This window comes from Coregonus clupeaformis, chromosome 24, assembly GCF_020615455.1.
Source record: "Coregonus clupeaformis isolate EN_2021a chromosome 24, ASM2061545v1, whole genome shotgun sequence".
NCBI lineage: Eukaryota > Metazoa > Chordata > Actinopteri > Salmoniformes > Salmonidae > Coregonus > Coregonus clupeaformis.
Genome location: NC_059215.1, coordinates 32,459,529 through 32,479,418, shown reverse-complemented (window position 1 = coordinate 32,479,418; position 19,890 = coordinate 32,459,529). Strand labels below are relative to the sequence as shown.

Sequence of the window (19,890 nt, the reverse complement as noted above, 5' to 3'; positions counted from 1 at the left end):
TCTCTCTAAATAAGCTTTGTTGTACAATTAAAGGTCAAATACACTGCATTTAAAACAGGCACCAATAATCTAACGAATGCAGGGCTTGTGATTTTATACCTAGGCTAAATATAATCCTTCCACAACCATAGTCCCCCTCTTAATGGAATTATTTGATCAAAATAGTTTAACCTGCTTTTCTGCAATAATCACTGATCTGGCTTTCAAGTCTATAAAAATTGCCTTTTTGTAAAACATGTAACCAGAACCATGCATAATGCACATTCACTAATAATGACTAAGTTCTTGTGGCAGGCATTATAGAAAATTAACACAGGTCTCATAAACAATCTCTCAAGCACAAGTCCACAACGAACAGTAGACGGGGATATCTTTTTAACATTTTAAAACGTATTTCCTGCAATTGTACACAGTTTGAGATGACTTATTATGCCTCTCGAGGGGTATTTTGAGGGGTATTTTGGAAGGCCCACCAACAATAAAGATATATTATTATTACTTTTTTGGGGGGGGACAGCTAACTTCCTGCATTAACACATTTTGTCATGAGTCAGAGAAAGTGTTGCAGTTTTAAAGCTAATTTCCAGCTCCTCTACACATTTTGCCATGAGGCTGAGAGAATATGTTGCAGATTTAAAGTAACTGTCCAGTGAAAATCTCATTTTAAAAGTTTATATTCTGTTAACTCATACCCAAATAATGTTGTTGACTCATCCTATACTTGTATGTGGCCAAAGCAATAATTGTCTCTCAAACAGACCATTTAAAAGAATGCTTGCCATTTCCTCATAGAGGATGATGTCATCCTCCTGAGGAGGATGAGCTGGCCAATCAGTCAGCAGTCTACTCGCATAAATCATTTTAATGACTGGTATATGCCCACACCATTCTGTTGTTGGGGTACACCCACACCATTCCAACACCGAAAAGCTGCTTTTGAACATAATTTTAAAAAATTGGAAGGTCAAATATTTCACTCGTATTGTAAATAAATATAGATCATATTTCATAGAAATCTGGAAACACTGGACAGTTACTTTAAAAGGTAGACTGGGCAAAAACGCTAAAATAAAGGCTTTAAACTGTATAACTGATCAATGCACCATTATACCAGGTCATTTAATGCTTTAAAGAAATATATGGATGAATAAGATATTTGGCTATAGAAGTGCCATTCCTTACCGATCTCTACAGCTTCTGTCCAAAAACAAATCCAGTGAAATGACGTCAACACATACTGGAGGAGTTACTGGCTAGCTACAAGTGGTTATCTTAGCTACCGAACTTGCTACGTTGGTCACGGCGCGCATGACCAGAATGACACGTCGATTAACCACCAAAGGCACACCCAATTTCTGTTTGAAAATTGAGGAGTTGGACCGTTTTTCGCACCCAAAGTCGACCATTAAAGCGAATTTCCTGCAATTCTACACATTTTGCCATTGTTTATGACGTGTTCATATGTTATCTGGGGCGCCCCGACCTCCAGGGGTCCCCAACCAAAAAATAATCAGCATGCAATTTGAGGAGTTAAGACATAAAAAGGGTATCATTAAAAAGGTTAATCTCCTCTATTACAGTAAAATAATGTTTCAATGTGTTTCGGTTTCCATGACAGATTCTGTTGGACCAAACCTAAAATGCAAATGGTAGTTGAAACCACTGTCAGAGAGGAAGAAGTGATCTCTCATCTTTGTTGTTGTGAGTGGCAGGGGGCTGGGCTTGGAGAGTGTAAATGCAAAGGTAAACATGAGAAAAAGCGGACAAACGCTCAGAAAAAAACAAAAAACGGATTCCTGCTATACAGGCATTTGGAATATCGCGCTAAAACATACATTCCAATTTATCAAATGATATCGCCCAGCTCTAGGTTTTTATACTCACATTGCATGCATTGTTTACTTCACAGGGCTTTCCGTGAAGCTTGTATAAACATTCTAAGACAGCCACATAACTCCTCGAGGTATGACATTTATTACGATTAGGTTAAACATTTGGAAAACTATATAGCCCTTTAAGACATCCAGAGTTTCACTTGTTGATGATCATTCAAACCTAAAAAGTGTGGTGTAAAATTTGACAGACTGAGTGAGAATGGGGCAATCTAGTACTACAATAAACTGGTAGCATGCATGCATGCATGCATTTAGGTTCCAAATAAAAAGGCCACATAACAGTACACCTACAGATAATTGAAACAAAATTGAATAACTGCATGCCCCTACGATTGCCACTTGCAGTACATGAACCCCACTAGTTATTCATAGGGATGGGCTTTTTAAATTAAGTAATTTTTTCAGATAATCATCAGATTACATATTCTGTGATGCATGTGGCCATCACAGGTACATTTTCTCACAAAGTGCACAGGAGTCTTTTCCAAACATTCTATGAAAAGGACAAGAAATGCACAACAAAACTGTACTCTGAAAGCCTCCATACATTGTCCATTGCACCTACCCACTGCTGCATTCTCCATCTCTTCTTGCATTCGTTTTTATTTCATTAAGCCTCCACAATCGTATCATGATCCTCAAGTTTCCACTGTCTGAAGCAGTCCATTGGATGAATCTCAAATTGAAGGATCCTGAGAATATACAAATTAAATGTGAGAAAAGGTGCAACTTTAATTAATCCCCCCTTAATTACAAGTGTGCACTCGTCAGTCAAATAGGGGGTGCCTTTATTTGTCCTGTTTCACACTTGTACAAGTATGTAACCTGTACAAGTGTGAGGTGTGAAATGGAAATGTATTTATGCATTTCCCTCTCCCCCTGAGGTCACGGCCAGGGATCAGCCATTATCTGTGTTTTCCATAAACGCCAGCCATCGGCTAAATATACAATAACAGACTCATTGTAAGCCGGCTGCTTTTTCCACTTCATTAATTAACTAGTTTTCTTTTTATTTAAAAGTTTCAATTCGCTAGCCAGACACGTCAGAATAGCTTTCTCCCGCTAGAATGAACGATATGCATCTTCTAGTGATCTATTGATAGGACAGGGAAAGACTGCTGGTTTGTCAATCTGCTTTCTGTCCCGCCTCTCGGTACCGGTGTTATTTTTGTGCGCTGTAGTTTACTTCAGTCTAAATGTATTTTCACGGAGGGAGAGCATGATGCTTCTTAATTGCCTCCTGTAAACGAATTTATACGTCTCGTGTAATGTAAGTGGTAACTATGAGTGGAAATCCACCTAATTACTGTTTTGTGCCACATTCATTTATTTTCTTGCGCTTGTTTCATAGTCCTACACAACCACGGAGTCAGGGCGCATAGGCTATATGCTACTGTGCGCTTTGATTGACGACCGAACAGCAAGTATTGACTAGTTCAGTGCCAGGTTCCGAACTCCGGTCCTCGACCACCACCAAAAGTACACTATTTTGTTGTAGCCCAGGACAAAACACCACATCTCCTATATCCCTTTGCTATTTATAAATCATACAACGTAGTTATTTGTCCACGATATTGCATCGGGACAAGTAAACCAAAGATATTGTCTGTATTTTCCTAGGATTCGAAGTCCATGTCGATACTTGTCTGACCGCTAGTGACTCTCTTAGTGTAGCCTAGTGATGGGTTGTTCGCGAACGGATCTTTTTTAACAAATCGAATCGCATCGGTGAGAGAGCAGTTTATTTGGCTCACTAATTTGCGCACTGGTAGGCTACTACTGCTTTTTGGCGATTATCTGCAGATAAATTATGAAAACATTCGATGAAGATGTTGAATCCGCACTGTAGGAACAGTAGGTAGTGGCGAGAGAGACTCATTCTGGTCCTAAATATGAAAAAGAAAACACATCGAAGGTTATATGATATTATGAAATATATTGCTATAGGTCTACTGATTTGATTAAAGTGTCGACAATGGAGTAGTCAACATGTTTAACACATGGTTTATTCTTAAATCATACCTGTAGGTCTATTCATTGGCGCCTGACCTTGTATAAATGTGGGGGTGCACAATCTGGTGGGGGTCTGGCGTCCTCCTCCCGAACATTTTTGAGTTTTTAAAAACATTTTCCTACAATTCTATATTGTTTCTCAACAGGGAACCCATGTTTACATGACAGAACCCAACCTTTTTTCTTAGGCTTTTGCCACAATAAATTACATTGAAAGAGTACACTAGACTAGTTTTTCTGACTAGATTACTAATCTACCGCGTTCCCTCAAAGTCCCACCCACAGTGATTGATTGACAGGTCTGTAACCCTACCAACTCTGTGACTAACATCCTGCCCCATCCCCTGAAAAACCCACCCACAGTGATTGATTGACAGGCCAAACTGTTCAAGGGATAGTTCACCCAAATTACAAAATGACACATTGGTTTCCTTAACATAAGTGTTCACAGCAGCAGAGACAACACAATTGTCTATCAAAGTTAACGTTAATAACATGTTAACACATTACATGTTTATTGCGTGAATTTCTTTGACGCTTTTAATCGTTCGCCATTTCTGCACCGCATGTAACCTTTTAAGCGCACGTGTTTCCGCATGGTCCCTTTTAAGACCAGATCACAACACGGAACATAGCTACAGTCTGTGCTTGTGCCTTTACAGCTACAGTCCGTGTAAAAGTTATGACCAATAATACCGGAGCTATGTTTTTTCTTTCTGCCATGGATTCGTGCACATATCGTGGGCCTTTTTAAAACTACTTTCGAACCTCTATTTTTTGGTTTGATAATAAACGACATTGTTTAGCTTACTAGTCATGTTACCTAGCTAGCTATCTAGTTAGCAACCTGAATTTGACAACTGACTAGACTATGCACAAATGTGGATGGCACAGGAATAACTGAACAGGAATAGGCTACTCAAAGAGAGGCTTCAAAAGGTGGCCCACGCACCCGCTACTCGTTGAGAAGAGTAAGAACGATACGTGCTTTTACGTCAGTCTCCAATAACACCAGAAAAAGTCGCTAGATTTGTCGCTAGTCGCTTTTTTTGACAATGTGTCGCTAGAGGGGTCTGAATACTGAGGTCCCGCCTGTCTGGACAAAGTTTGGTAAATCCGCCTTTAGTTTTAATACACCAGTTACGGAATACCTTACAAAACAAATTACACCTGGATTCCCTGATGCCAATAGGGCAGTTTAAAACTCTGTTGTTAAATTAGTTCACTGAAGTGTGCAATTGTTTCAATTGATTATTATAACTTGTAATAATCTGATGTAATGTATTTATAGCCATCTTGTAGTTTATCTTTTTGTTGTTGCTGTATTGATGTAATTTTATGACCTCAGGGCACCATTGTAAATGAGACACTGGTCTCAATTGGGTTCTCCTGAGTAAATAAAAGTAAATAAAATAATAAATACATTTTCAAAACCTTTCTTTAGGGCCAAATCTGAGCAATTAAAAAAATTACGATTAATCGAGATTAACTAATGCCATTAACTTGATTAATTATTTTAATCGAGTGACGCCCTAAATCAGGGTTCTTCAATTCCGGTCCTGGAGGGCCGAAACACTTCTGTTTTTTATTTCTACCTGGTAGTTAATTGCACTCACCTGGTGTCCCAGGTCTGAATTAGCCCCTGATTAGAAGGAGAGGATGAAAAACAGAGGTGTTTCGGCCCTCCAGGACCGGAATTGAAGAACCCTGCCCTAAATAAACAACATCCATGACTGTGGCAATTCATATCTTGCAGAAAACTGTAAATATGACTTTAATCTCAAGAGAAGACAGGTGTTAATGTTAAAAAAAGTTTATCTTACTTAGAAAATAGTCCTGATCATATAGGCCTAGACAATATCCAAAACTACTAACACACTAAATTCATACATTTTCAGTCATTTTAATTGTAAAGTCATGTCTTTCTACACAATACCACAACTAATTTTACCAAGGCAAAGTTGTTAAAAGTTTTTGATAATTTAGCTGTGTATTTCGGATGGAATCAAGGCATTAGAATGTACCAGAGGCCACCAAAATAGAGCTTGTTCTGCCCCCAAAAATGAATGCCCACTGGACCTTTCCTGGCTACCCAGACTCCTTGCTCCGACCAAACTTTAATCTGAGTACATCCCGGACCTGTCACCAAATGCGAACTTTCGGGGCCGTCTGATTGGTCCAGAAACCAATGGGTTGGGACAGAACACACGTGGGTAAAGTGGAAGTTAAAAAATGTGTCATTGGCTTTCATACTCTGACTGGTTTTGTACAACACCCCTCGTGCCCACAAACAACTTAAATTATGTTAGTCTCAGACTAAAGTATGTAGCAAACAAAGAATTTAGTGTGATCGTCATGCTACGCCGGACCCCCCCAGCCCGGAATTCCCAGGCTGGCAACTTTTTCTATTTGCCTGGCTACTCCATGTACTTGTGGAAAACACTGCATTAAGGGTTAAGTGCCTTGCTCAAGGGCAGATCGACAGATTTCACCTAGTCGGCTCAGGGATTTGAACTAGCAACCTTCCGGTTACTGACCCAATGCTCTAACCGCTAGGCTACCTGCCGCACTCGTTCACTCTCCCTCATGTATTCAAAAGCATTGGATTGGTGCAAGCATGGCTGGAGATGAGTCTCGACCATATTCTTCACACCAGTATGTTCTTTTTAAATCCATGAGGGGGAATGTACGAGTGCACACTTCGGGAGAAGGGTAGAGAATTGTCATGTTAGCCATGCATTCATGCATAGAATACCTGCAGCTCCCTTGGTGGCTCCTGACTGGTCAGCGGTTCTTTCTTTGCCGAAGCTGTGATGACAATCTGCTGTAGACTGCGGGTCACTGGTCCACTCACCCTTCCACGACACTGACTGGAGGGGTGCTCATCCTGTGGTTGTTGTTGGTGGGATTTCACCATTGTAATGTTAGAAGGGATTTCTTTTACACCATGCTGCATCCTACTGCCTTGATGTTGTGGGGAGTTGAAAGGGCGAACAAGAGACAGTGCAGTCAGTTTGGGTGCCTCTTGCTGTGGTTGGACACTTGCGTTTGCAATGATGGCTTTACTTTTTTTGTTTGACAGGACTTTATGAGCTGGTAATATGGCTGTCCTCTTTGTTGGACTAGAACTATGGGCTCTGTTTTTATGTTCATGGTCAGATCCTTGCCGTTTCTCTTCCAAATGAAGAACTCCTCTTCGAAGGTGGCCGTTATTTTCCTTGGTGTAAGAGATACCACCATCTTTTCTTTTCTTGGCCTCTTTGGAAGCAGGTTTCCTGGGGCAGACGGCCATGTGCTTGGTTCGGCTGCGGCGGTATGTGAATTCTCTAATGCAATGTGGACAGACATAGATCTCTTGCTCCTCATCCACTAGAGAAGAGGCTTTCTTTGTCAAAGAGGTAGACTTACTCCTCTGTGAAATGGCCCTCTGTACCAGCTGTTTTTTCCTTCTGTTGAGCGCATTAAGCTTCAACTTGGCAGGTGGCTCCTGATTGAGTTTGGGCCGATTTGTTTGACTTGCCATGTGTAGCGCATTTTGGCCATTTGTTGAATTAGTAGAGGACAGTACTCCATTTTGGGCTTTTGCAAAGTGACGAAGAGGGATGGGGTTCTTATTGGGAGTGTAGCGTCTTTTGTCACTGGCATTTGCACAGGTAAGAATGTGTTTGTGCAGCTCTGGCATGTTATCAAAGCTTTCACCACATTTAGTGCATCGGATAGCTGTGCTGAAGGTTTGTGGGATGTTGTGGGTGGTGAAGTTGGTAGCTGAGGCTATAGAGCCAACAGGTGTCCGGTTGTGATAGGGAAACGGAGGCGGCTTAAAACTGGGATAGTGTTGGTTGATGCCAAGGCAAACATCCAGGCCTTTTGATTTGCCTCCCTCAGAAGCCATTACCTTTATTGTGGTAAAGAGTTCCTCAGTAGCATCATCTAATTCTCCCTCATCTTTTATGACAGGTTTATTGGACTCCGCCATGGCACAGTAGGACGAAGCCTCTGTGCTAACTTTTGTTGCATTGTTGTAGTTCTGGGGTCGTAGCTTGCCATTTTCTTCCTCTGTGTATTTGCATTCCTGACCAGGGTGCAACTCCTTCTGATGATGTTTCAGGTTGCAAAGATAAGCAAATTCCTTTGTACATGCACTGCAAACATAGCTCTTGCCGACGCCATGGAGGGTTGACCTGTGCTCAAGCAATGCCGTGGGCTTCCCAAAGAGCAGCACACAGAACTCACATTTGTATGGCCATTCATCCGAATGCTCACTTACATGATGACCCAGTTCCTTCATTGAATGAAAAAGCTTATCACATACATTGCACATGAAGTCCTTAGTGAAAGTCTCTTGTAGCTTGGAGAGTGTCTCATTTGAGGATTCTTCCACTTGACTTGTGCCATCAACAGAGGGAGGTGCCGTTCTAGAGGGGCAGATAGACATGTCCTCTGATACTTCCTTTTTGTTAGATTCCTCTTTAATAATGGCAGGAACAGGGGAGGAAATGGATTCTTGACGAGTTGGACATTCAGATATGACTGCAGACGAGGTTGAAAGGGTAACAGATTGCTCTAAAGAAGATACTAAAATAGTAGGGTCAACGGTTTCATGAGGCAAGGACAGAAGCTGCTGCTGATTTATGACAATTTGCGCAGGTGCTGTAGGTTCAACATTATTTTCTTGGAAAGCAATTGTGGTAGGGACAAGGTTCTCTGGGGTTTCAAGAGCGACTGTGCATTCAATTAAAACAGTATTACTATTAATGTTAAAGGAGTTGATGAGGGAATCATTTAGAGTTAAAGCTGGAGAGCATGTTGGCACTTCAAATCCAATGTTGGATTCAAGTGTGGTAGTGTTTAGAGCTATTTGATTTATAGTGTGATCTGTGAGAAACACATGCCCTTGTAGATTGAGCGTTGGGTCAAGGGGTTTAGAGATGGCAAGTTGGCTTGCAGAATTAGAGGTAGGCCAATCTGACAAAGCAGCTCGCCACTCACACTCAGCTGAATTCAATGAATTTTCAGTGCAGATTATTAAAGGTTTAGGAGATATCTTAGGGGCCAATACTTGAAGGATAGGTTGATTTGTGGAACTGCTAGAGGAAGATGTTGGTGGTGCTAAAACAGTAATTAGCGACGGAGCAGTTGGTAGGACTGGATGTGGAGATGGGGAAGCAAGTGCTATGGTGCATGGTGAGATCGACTGCATGGTGACTGAAGCTAGAGAGGAAGGGGATGGACTAAGTGCTGCAGAGGGCAAAGTTAATCCGAACACAACTCCTTCAGTAGCAGGTGACATATCCGAATCAGTAACTATGGCAATGTCTGTAACTAACGGTGCATCATGATTTTCTAATATACTTAACTCTTGCTCTGCAGCAACCTCTAGGTTTGCATACTCATTCATCAGCACCTTCTCCAACATGCTGGTGTTTGGCTTCCTCTTTTTATTTAGGGGCTGTGGAACAAAAATTCCCTTTGCTTCTGAATCATCTGCACTCTTTCTGTGCACACTCAAGTCCAACACAGCTTCCCCCAGGGCTTCATCTTCACTTTTCTTGACAGCATTTGAGAGGTCCAAAGGTTGCTGGTTGCAGGAACTACCACCACTCATTGGGGACCATCCCTCTGGCAAGACACGAGTTGTCATTGCATCGTCTACTGGTGGACTGGTGGAGATCTCACTCTCATAATTGCTAGATAAACTGCATGCAGGTGAACTGCACTGGCTCGCTGACGTTGGGGCATTGAGAGCAATAGAAACGGCCACAACTGTTGTTGTGCTTTCAACATTCGACGTAGGGCTTTGCTGTGGTGAGTTTGGTGGAGACCCTGTCCTTCTTTTAAACCTCCCCAATCCTGCTGGGAGGACAGTCATGGAAAGTGGTGAACACAGCTTCTGGCCTTCTGTGATCAGGGCAAAGGTGGGTTTGAGGCCATTTTGCGTCTGTAAGAGCTGTTTCAGCTTAGGTGACAGATAAACTGTTCTCTCTCTCTGAAGGATAGTAGACTCGGTGTTCTGAGGAATGAGACTTTCTATCAAAGATGACACAAGTGATGATGAAGAAGAGGAGGACACAACAGCTTCTGACTCTAGTTCAGTTTTGATTTGGGGTAGAAGAGGTGGTGTGGCAGTTCTCCTTTTTGTCAAGGGTTGACCAGGTATCCCCTTTCCTGTGCGAGTAGCAGCCTCTACTTTAAGAGCCTGACTGATCTGGGCAGGATCAATAATCACAGCATTCAGTCCAACTAAAGTAGAAGACCCAGAGTTCACTTCAACTACCTCACAGCTGCTGACAGTGCTTGTTGACACAATCTTCCCATCTATATAAAAACTGAGGTTCTCAGAGATGTTACCAGAGATATCCAGCATATATTGCTCCTCTTGGTCACTTTTGATCTCAAGAACTGCTACTGGGATTGTGTTAGAGGTATCCTGTTGAGATTTAATAGGGGGTAGCTTTGGATGTTTTGCTTCCTGCAACAGTGGGGCTTCCTTACCTTTGAGCCGGAGGTGGCGCTCGTGGATCCTGCGCTGATGTCGTCGCATGTTTGTATGCGTGCTAAAAACCTTTTTGCAATACTTGCAAGTGTGACCACCCTGTAATTCTCCATGTTCATCTGACGTAGATGCCTGTTCTCCTTCTGCCAAAACAGAGGCACCGGAGCTACTGGGAGAAGAACCACATTCTGGACCGTCGCTCTGTAAGGCCAAACTAAGAGGCTTCACAGGCTTTATTAAAGATCCAGGCCTTGCCTTTGCATTTTCATGTCTCCTCTCATGCCGTCGCCGGCCAATCTTTGAGCCAAAGGACTTGCTGCAGTACTTACACTTAAATATGTGTGTGTGGTGGTTGGCTAAGGTGTGGATGTGTATGTGGCGTTCTAAGCCTTGCTTGCTGGTAAAATGTCTCTCACAGAATTGGCAGGGAAATGAGTCCTGGAGCTCTACATCAGGGTCATCGTCAGGATCCTCTGGGAGCTCAGGGGTTGTTGAATGGGAGACCGATCCTAAATCCAGCTTCAGGTCACAGCCTTTGGCCTCAGGTTTTTGGCAACTTGTGTTTGAATCTGCCAGCTCATCCGTTTCCATGGACATTAAATAAAGACTGCAGTGAGTTTCCTCTGGCTCCTTGTCCCCCATCTCCTCCCCCTCCTCTACATTGTCATCATCTCCCAACTCTGAGATGTATAAAGTGGGAGAGTCTTCCATGGCCTTGGGAAGCTGCGTACTCTTCTCTGTGGAGTCCAATGACACAGCAACCTTGTACAGGGATCGGCAGGTGGGAACCTCTCAGCTCAGACCTATGATTGAACAGATATACAAATTAAGATCCTGTAATTTAATATTCATTTAGCCCCATATTCACAGCGCAAATCACACTAGTCAGGGCTCAACATTCCTACTTGCCTGCTGGCCCGACAACGTCTTCCGAACCCCCAGTTAATCAAACTTTCCAATGGCCTGCTCGGGGCAGTCCATTTTAAAACTCCAAAGCAGAAAAAAATATTTTCTATTTGTATTTAAAAAGGGGCAATCTGGGATTGGAACATACATTTTTGGACTTAGTTCAACTATAGCTTCAAAACTAGGGCTGGGAATTGCCAAGGATCTCACGATATGATCATGATACTGCTGGTCCTGCTCACACTGCCCTACCCTATGCTTTGACTTCTTTCTCCCCTCTCTCTCCAGATAAAATCCTGCGACTTGTGACTGCAGGACGCCCAACAACCTGCCCGCTTGACCCCATCCCCTCCTCTCTTCTCCAGACCATCTCCGGTGACCTTCTCCCCTACCTCACCTCGCTGATCAACTCATCCTTGACCGCTGGCCATGTCCCTTCCGTCTTCAAGAGAGCGAGAGTTGCTCCCCTTCTCAAAAAACCAACACTCGACCCCACTGATGTCAACAACTACAGACCAGTATCCCTTCTTTCTTTTCTTTCCAAAACTATTGAGCGTGCCGTCTTTAGCCAACTCTCTTGCTATCTCTCTCAGAATGACCTTCTTGATCCAAACCAATCAGGTTTCAGGACTGGTCATTCAACTGAGACTGCTCTTCTCTGTGTCACGGAGGCTCTCCGCACTGCTAAAGCTAACTCTCTCTCCTCTGCTCTTGTCCTTCTAGACCTGTCTGCTGCCTTTGATACTGTGAACCATCAGATCCTCCTCTCCACCCTCTCCGAGCTGGGCATCTCCGGCGCGGCTCACTCCTGGATTGCGTCCTACCTGACCGGTCGCTCCTACCAAGTGGCGTGGCGAAGCTGTCTCCGCACCACGTGCTCTCACCACTGGTGTCCCCCAGGGCTCAGTTCTAGGCCCTCTCCTTTTCTCCCTATACACCAAGTCACTTGGCTCTGTCATATCCTCACACGGCCTCTCCTATCATTGCTACGCTGACGATACACAACTAATCTTCTCCTTTCCCCCCTTCTGATAACCAGGTGGCGAATCGCATCTCTGCATGTCTGGCAGACATATCAGTATGGATGACGGATCACCACCTCAAGCTGAACCCTGGCAAGACGGAGCTGCTCTTCCTCCCGGGGAAGGACTGCCCGTTCCATGATCTCGCCATCACGGTTGACAACTCCGTTGTGTCCTCCTCCCAGAGTGCGAAGAGCCTTGGCGTGACCCTGGACAACACCCTGTCGTTCTCCGCTAACATCAAGGCGGTGACCCGCTCCTGCAGGTTCATGCTCTACAACATTCGGAGAGTACGACCCTGCCTTACACAGGAAGCGGCACAGGTCCTAATCCAGGCACTTGTCATCTCCCGTCTGGATTACTGCAACTCGCTGTTGGCTGGCCTCCCTGCATGTGCCATTAAACCCCTACAACTCATCCAGAATGCCGCAGCCCATCTGGTGTTCAACCTTCCCAAGTTCTCTCACGTCACCCCCTCCTCCGCACACTCCACTGGCTTCCAGTTGAAGCTCGCATCCGTTACAAGACCATGGTGCTTGCCTTTGGAGCAGCGAGGGGAACGGCACCTCTGTACCTTCGGGCTCTGATCAGTCCCTAAACCCAAACGAGGGCATTGCGTTCATCCACCTCTGGCCTGCTGGCTCCCCTTCCTCTGCGGAAGCATAGTTCCCGCTCAGCCCAGTCAAAACTGTTCGCTGCTCTGGCACCCCAATGGTGGAACAAGCTCCCTCACGACGCCAGGACAGCGGAGTCACTCACCACCTTCCGGAGACATTTGAAACCCCACCTCTGTAAGGAATACCTGGGATAGGATAAAGCAATCCTTCTACCCCCCCCCCCACACACACAGCGGAGTCGCTCACCACCTTCCGGAGACATTTGAAACCCCACCTCTTTAAGGAATACCTGGGATAGGATAAAGTAATCCTTCTACCCCCCCCCACCCACACACAGCGGAGTCGCTCACCACCTTCCGGAGACATTTGAAACCCCACCTCTTTAAGGAATACCTGGGATAGGATAAAGTAATCCTTCTACACCCCCCCAAAAAAAATTGTAAAGTGGTTATCCCACTGGCTATAGGGTGAATGCATCAATTTGTGAGTCGCTCTGGACTAGAGCGTCTGCTAAATGACGTAAATGTGCCCTTGAGCAAGGCACTTAACCCTAATTGCTCCTGTAAGTCGCTCTGGATAAGAGCGTCTGCTAAATGACTAAAATGTAAATGTAAAATGTAAATGTGCCGATAAGATATGTATTGGGTAAATCCATTTGAATTCAATCACTTTTTGATAGCACACCTTTTTATTTGAACGAAACCTTTCATACATATTTGGCCATTGTAGAAGTGCTCAGAAAGTGACTATTTGGACCTGAATGCCAAAACAGTCAAGAGATAAAGGTGCTCAAAGTTGACCTATTTTACATACCCCAGACATCCATGTCTTCTTCATCACGGGAAAAGATAAACGGTTGAGATTGTTATCATTTAAAAGCTTACAAACAGGGTTGTCAAACTACTTCATAATTTCTTGAAAAAATTGTTTTGGAAATAAAATGTATGTCATTTGTTTTTATCTTAAAGGGGAATGGAAACACTTCAGGAATTAAAGCTGAGCAAAGAGATGTATTCAATCCACTAATACTAAACATGTGCTTGTAATATAGAAACATCTCTTTTTAGTATTTTGATCTTGAAATTTTTTTATTAGAGTTATGGGGAGCGCCATCTTGAATTGCCATAGTACCGACTGACGCCCATGGATAGTTGGTAGGAGTGAACAAATTGTGAGTTTTGGCGTGGAGACAAAGTGAATGCTGCCACTGGGAGGCGAAATGTCCTTCCTTAGGAAGGTGGGGGGTCAATTTCATGAATATTCATTAGTCTCGACATAGAACCCGTCGGGTGATTGGTTGAGCCTTCTTGAGTGTGTGACGTCACTCTGAGCCCTTACCAAAACACAAAACATGGCGGACAATTTCTCTCACCTCCGATCAGAAACCAGTAGTAACCACCAACATAAACAGCTATGTTACAATTAACTTGTGCAGTGATTTTTTGTTGACATTTAGAAAGTTTGCATTGAAATTGAAAATTTCCAGCTAGGGTGCGTTTCCATTTACCCATCTTGTGTCGATCAAAACAGCTGGATGTAATGACGTCACACCTAAAAAAAAATACATTAAATTAAACCTAGTGTTGAATAAAAATGTGTTGTGGTTGAAATGTTTCCATTACCCATTTAGGCAAATTACACACTAATAAATTGCCGACAGCCTGTATGCCCTTCCACCTATCGGTTTCATGTCTCAGATTGCCCGTGAAAGCCATCATGGATAGAATGCAATAATGGACTAATATTTGCCATATTCTAATAATTCTGCTGTGCCAACCTATTGCCACGGTCCATGTCATAGAGAAACTTGCACTCCTGTAGGCCTGAAATAATTGGATGGTGAAACTTGCCAGTCAACCAGAAAAGCAAGGCGAAGCAATTCAGCCATTCTTGAAAGTCAGGACAATCCTTGTCCTGCAGTAGGCATTTAGAAGTAAATGCTGAGTGGAGCATTATAGTTATGCGGTGACATCACGTGCCCGGCGTACCTTCAAAATGATTTGGCAATCATAACTGATTCAAAATCATATTTTGTCGCAATAAAGAAAGTTTGACAACAGAAAAATCCACCACGTCGAATGGATAACAACGTTGTCCATCTTCAGACAATTTATCCTATATCTGCCGTTTCCATTACACATTACTCATAGCTAGTTTATCCAATGACCATCGCATTTAGAAGGATAGTTACTGACCGAAATGTAGCCGGCTGGCTAGCTAGCATGCTGGCTCACACTGGCCATGCAGTAGCCAACTAGCTACCTAGCTAATCGTGGACACCAAAAGACACAGCGATCTAGACTTTGGAGCTCAAGGGCACACAGGCTATATTATCCAACTTGGGTTAACTTGCTCATATCAAGCAACACATAAAGACCGTTTGTGGAAAGGTAAAAATAACAATTAGTGGGCTCGTTTTTGAATGATCGGACAGTGAAACTAAAATAGATTGGTAGCTAGCTGGTGAGGCTTTCATTTATTTCACAAATTAATTTGGTGATCAAGCTGAGTTTTCCAAGTCGTTCGGTCGGTGCAAGAGTTGCGTTCAAGACAACTGGGAACTCGTGGTCAAATCATGACGTCAGTGATCTTCAGGTCGGAAAGTCGGAGTTCTAAAAAGATGCCAGAGTTACTGACTTGGAATTCCTAGTGGGATGACCGTTCAAAACTATTTTTCCTAGTTGTCTTGAACGCGGCATAACAATACAGACGGCTCTGTAGAGCAGTGGTTCCTTGGTGTGACGTTTTGATAACCGTGTAAATCTTTCTAGGACAAGGTGACTTATCAATATATTTGCCTGTATTTACCCCCCAAAAATGAAATGCTAATTAGCTGCTAATGTGGCTATCATAAAGAACTACATATGCCATGATCTGGATGAGACTGCTGAATTGAGGCAAAGGTAAGAATCTCTGGATTAACTATCTAATGTTAGCTAAATTTAGTAATGAATAAATTGGTTACATTCGGTGAACTGTCTTGTGCAAGTTTTAAATTGAAATGGTCAGCTAGAGATGACGTGCAGGAGCTTGCAGGGATTTGTTGTCTTGCACTTCTACTTTGATGCTAATTTGCATTTTCGAATCGGAGAGTAAATAGAGCCGTAAATATTGATAAGTCACCTTCTCCGAAAGAGATTTACATGGTTATCAAACCGTCATGCCAGGGTAAGCCTACACGAAACACAGCCCTTATTTTAAGTGTTTATACATTTCCCTATGGGAAAAATGAATGGTGGAAAAAACGATTGGAACCATTTCCCTGTTTGACCGCTAGGTTTTATGACACCTCCACTGTCGGGCTCTATTGTCACTGGTCGTTTCCCCTTTCTTGCATGCTTTTAATTCTGACTCTTCGTGTATTAGGCTATAGAAGAAAGAAATTGAAGTTGTAAAAGCCAATTACTGTTATTATATGCCTTATAATATTTTGTAATTCCAGTTAAATTTGGATGACAATATCCCTGATATGAATGTTGTATATAATGTTATGGTTATGATAGCATAATGTAGCTTGCACTTTGTTTTCAGTTTTGAATGAGACAATGCATTCCCCCTAACCTTATTCTTTCAATAAAGTTGTTTTTATTAATATTATTTGTGTATGTATTTCCTTATCAAATGTCAGACTAAATGCCATTTCCAATATGTTTTGGTGCATATATGTGTTTAATATACTATCCAGATAAGAGTAGCTATTTGGCTAACTGTTTACTTAACTATTTAGCAAAGTAAACAGTTAACCAAATAGCTACCCTGACTATCTGCATTGACCCTTTTTGCACTAAATGTTTTGACTCATCACATATGCTGCTGCTACTGTTTACCATCTGTCACTTTATTGTCGCAATAAAGAAAGTTTGTAATAATGGCTGGAATGGAGTCAATGGAATGGTATCAAACGTGGTTTCCATGTGGTTGATACCTTTCCATTGACTCCATTCCAGCCATTATTACGAGCCATCCTCCCCAAGGCAGCCTCCACTGCTACATATCTACCTCAATTACCTTGTACCCCTGCACATCGACCTGGCACTGGAACCCCTTGTATATAGCCAAATGATCGTTACTCATTGTGTATCTATTATTACGTGTTTTATTTTTCAATTTTCTTTCTTTCTCCATTGTTGGGAAGGGCCCATAAGTAAGCATTTCACTGTTAGTCCACACCTGTTGTTTACGAAGCATGTGACAAATAACATGTTATTTTATTGGTGAGCCTATATATTATTTGCAGTTACGCCTCATGGATGCAGACTGAAATACAGGTTAAATGCTTAGTATGTCACATGGTCTTGAAAACCACCTACTTACTACCTTATTACATTTGTATTCTCAGATAAGGGAGTGATCTAAACTACGTTTTGTGTTACAAACCTGAGGATAGATATGATAAAACAACACATTTCAATTGGATTTAGGCTGAAGTAGTCCACCGCATGCTTACCATCTTCAGAATCGATGCAGGGTTCACTGCATCATTTTTGACTTTGCTTGTTTTGACCAGGCTTCTGTCTGTAAGAAGAGACAAACAGATATATTAATAAAGAAAATAGTCAGAGACTAGCAGCAAAACTTCATTGTACATGACCTGACAATCTCCTGTACTGTAGTAGAAACAGACGTGTTTCATTGCAATCTCACCTTTATCTTTTGAGCCCCTATACAAGAAATGGCAATGCAATGACAGCTGAGAAAAACAACCAGAACGACAGTAGGAAACATTCTGTCAGTGTCAAACATCGAGGTCAGCAACACATGCAAACAGGACCAGTGGAGAAGCTTTTGTCAAGGTCATTTGGACTGATTAGTAGGCTATTGTAACAATTTTACCAAATGTGATGTACAGTAAATTTGCCAATAGATTGGATAATGAATCCCTAACTGTTTGACAGTACCAGTCACATTTAATTAGGAATGTATGCAAGTTACCATGACTCTTAAATGTTTTTGTAGTAGAAAGGCCTTTGTTAGCTAGTTCAATTGAAATCTAGCTATTAGCTAATGCACTAGAGGCAAGACAAAAAGATGAGGCTAGATATCGAGGCTAATGCACAGACTAGAGTCACTAGACAGTCAAAGACATAAAGAGCTAGCTCGAAAGGGCTAGCCATTATTGTAAACAATGAGGCTCATGCTTCACGATAGGGCCTAGTCATCAGACCTTACAACATGTTATCTGAATGTTAATATTGACTTATTTAAGAGACTAGTGATCACTTGAGTTACTGTTGCTAAATTAAGATTGAGGCCCGGTCGACACATACAGTATCCGTGTCATAACGGAGCCTGTGCTGCCTGTACCTCATCCAAACAACACTTCCAGCCTTAATTGTATGGATAGATAACTGTATAGCTAGATACCAAATCAAGTTTTATATCACAATGTTCTATCCACATATTCTAGTTGGATCGCCTGCTGCATCACTTTAACGTTAACTATCTATCTTCAAAACAAACCAGGTTTAGATATTGACATACTAACTAGCTAGTTATTTCAACACGGTTATCCTACGTAAGATATCATCAGCTGCACATTAGTCGCATCAACGTCACGGTTAGCTAGCACTTGCAAGCTGGCTAACGAGAACAGCTCGAGTTGTAGCTATCAACTCAAAAGATCACTTGGCTGCAAGCTAATTGCGGACCCATTCCACTCACCAGCTAGCTAGCAATACAGCTAATAAAATAGCTAAAACACACCGATAATAATTCTACAGCCAATCTACCAGCTGTCATTGACTGTTAACACAACAAATGTGTGGCTAGCTAACGAATGATTTAGCTAAAGTTAGCTAACTGAGCAATGTTAAGAGGGTTCACATCAATGACATTACAGGCATTTGATTGCAGTAGCTGCTATGCTGTTGATATTCTTAGGGTATTTAAAATTGTTCAACATACTTTCCTTTAGATTAATCTTGAAAAAAGCTTTGGGTGTTCTTCTGTTGTAGACTTGCATCTGTTATTGTCTTCCTTATTGTGCCATAACGGAATTATTTCCTAAGTGTTGATTGGCTGCAATGTGGAGTTCAGAAATGTAAGACCAATCGACAACAGGTTTGTTGGGCAATGAGAAAAAAAGTCAGGGCTATATTCAAGATGTGCTGACGTTCCAACGTTTTGCAGCATTGCCAAGGCCTGGTCAACACACAGTACACATTACAATAGTGCACTAAAGAAATCGAGCTCTGTATATAAAAATGCAGACGATTGAATGTCAAAAATCCTGTATAAAATTTATCGTATCCACATGTGGATTGCAATTTCATTCCAATTTGTAATAAATGTCCACTATAAAATAAAAATGAGCTAAAAAAATAATTTAAAAAAATGGCCAGTGTTTACCCTATTATTTCATAGGTGGGACTGCCCTTCTGCCCAAATACAGTTTATAATAGAGTTTGGGTGCTGTTGGTTGGTTTGACAAAATTGACAAGTTTCTCATCAGCTCATCGACGACACAGTAAAACTGACTGCACATTCAAATAGACCCTAGATAAAATTATGCATCTGGCTCGTCACCCCTAAACAAAAATTCCAACAGAGCCTGCCTGAAGGTTGCAGCTGACCTAGCAGGACTAGTATTTTTTAGACTCATCAAATCTCTCTTATTTCAGAGGTAATCAAATCCGTGCCTTTGAGGTCTGCAGTGCTGCAGATTTGATTTTCTCCCTGGTAATTTTAATCAAGTCCTTGTAATGTCATTGACTAATCAAAACCCACTCACCTGGTGTCCCAGGTCTAAATCGGTCCAGGTCCCAGATTAGAGGGGAAGGATGAAAACCAGCAGTTCTGCAGACAATGATTATACATGTCTAAGCTTCATTCTCCACTAGAGTGCACTATGTCCTATCTTTCAATTACAGATAGTAGAAAATAGTAGTAAATGTTATGATAAGTAAAAGTGGTTAACATTTGGAGGCTCTTTGAATCCGTTGTAT

General features: G+C 42.2%; 1 protein-coding gene across 1 annotated transcript; it reads right to left on the bottom strand.

Moving 5' to 3' along the window:
* Window positions 1–648: 648 nt before the first annotated feature.
* prdm2a (PR domain containing 2, with ZNF domain a) lies at window positions 649–18,953 on the bottom strand. The gene is made up of 4 exons (XM_041846161.2): window positions 18,851–18,953; window positions 17,394–17,461; window positions 6,664–11,204; window positions 649–2,587 (listed from the first exon to the last, which is right to left on the bottom strand). The coding sequence occupies exons 3-4, from the start codon at window positions 11,110–11,112 to the stop codon at window positions 2,573–2,575; spliced, it is 4,464 nt and encodes a 1,487-aa protein (XP_041702095.1). The 5' UTR covers window positions 11,113–11,204; window positions 17,394–17,461; window positions 18,851–18,953; the 3' UTR covers window positions 649–2,572.
* Between the last annotated feature and the right edge of the window lie 937 nt (window positions 18,954–19,890).

Bases quoted from the DNA above. Each gene is read 5' to 3' on its own strand.
- prdm2a (XM_041846161.2), bottom strand. From the start codon at position 11,112: ATGGAAGACTCTCCCACTTTATACATCTCAGAGTTGGGAGATGATGAC.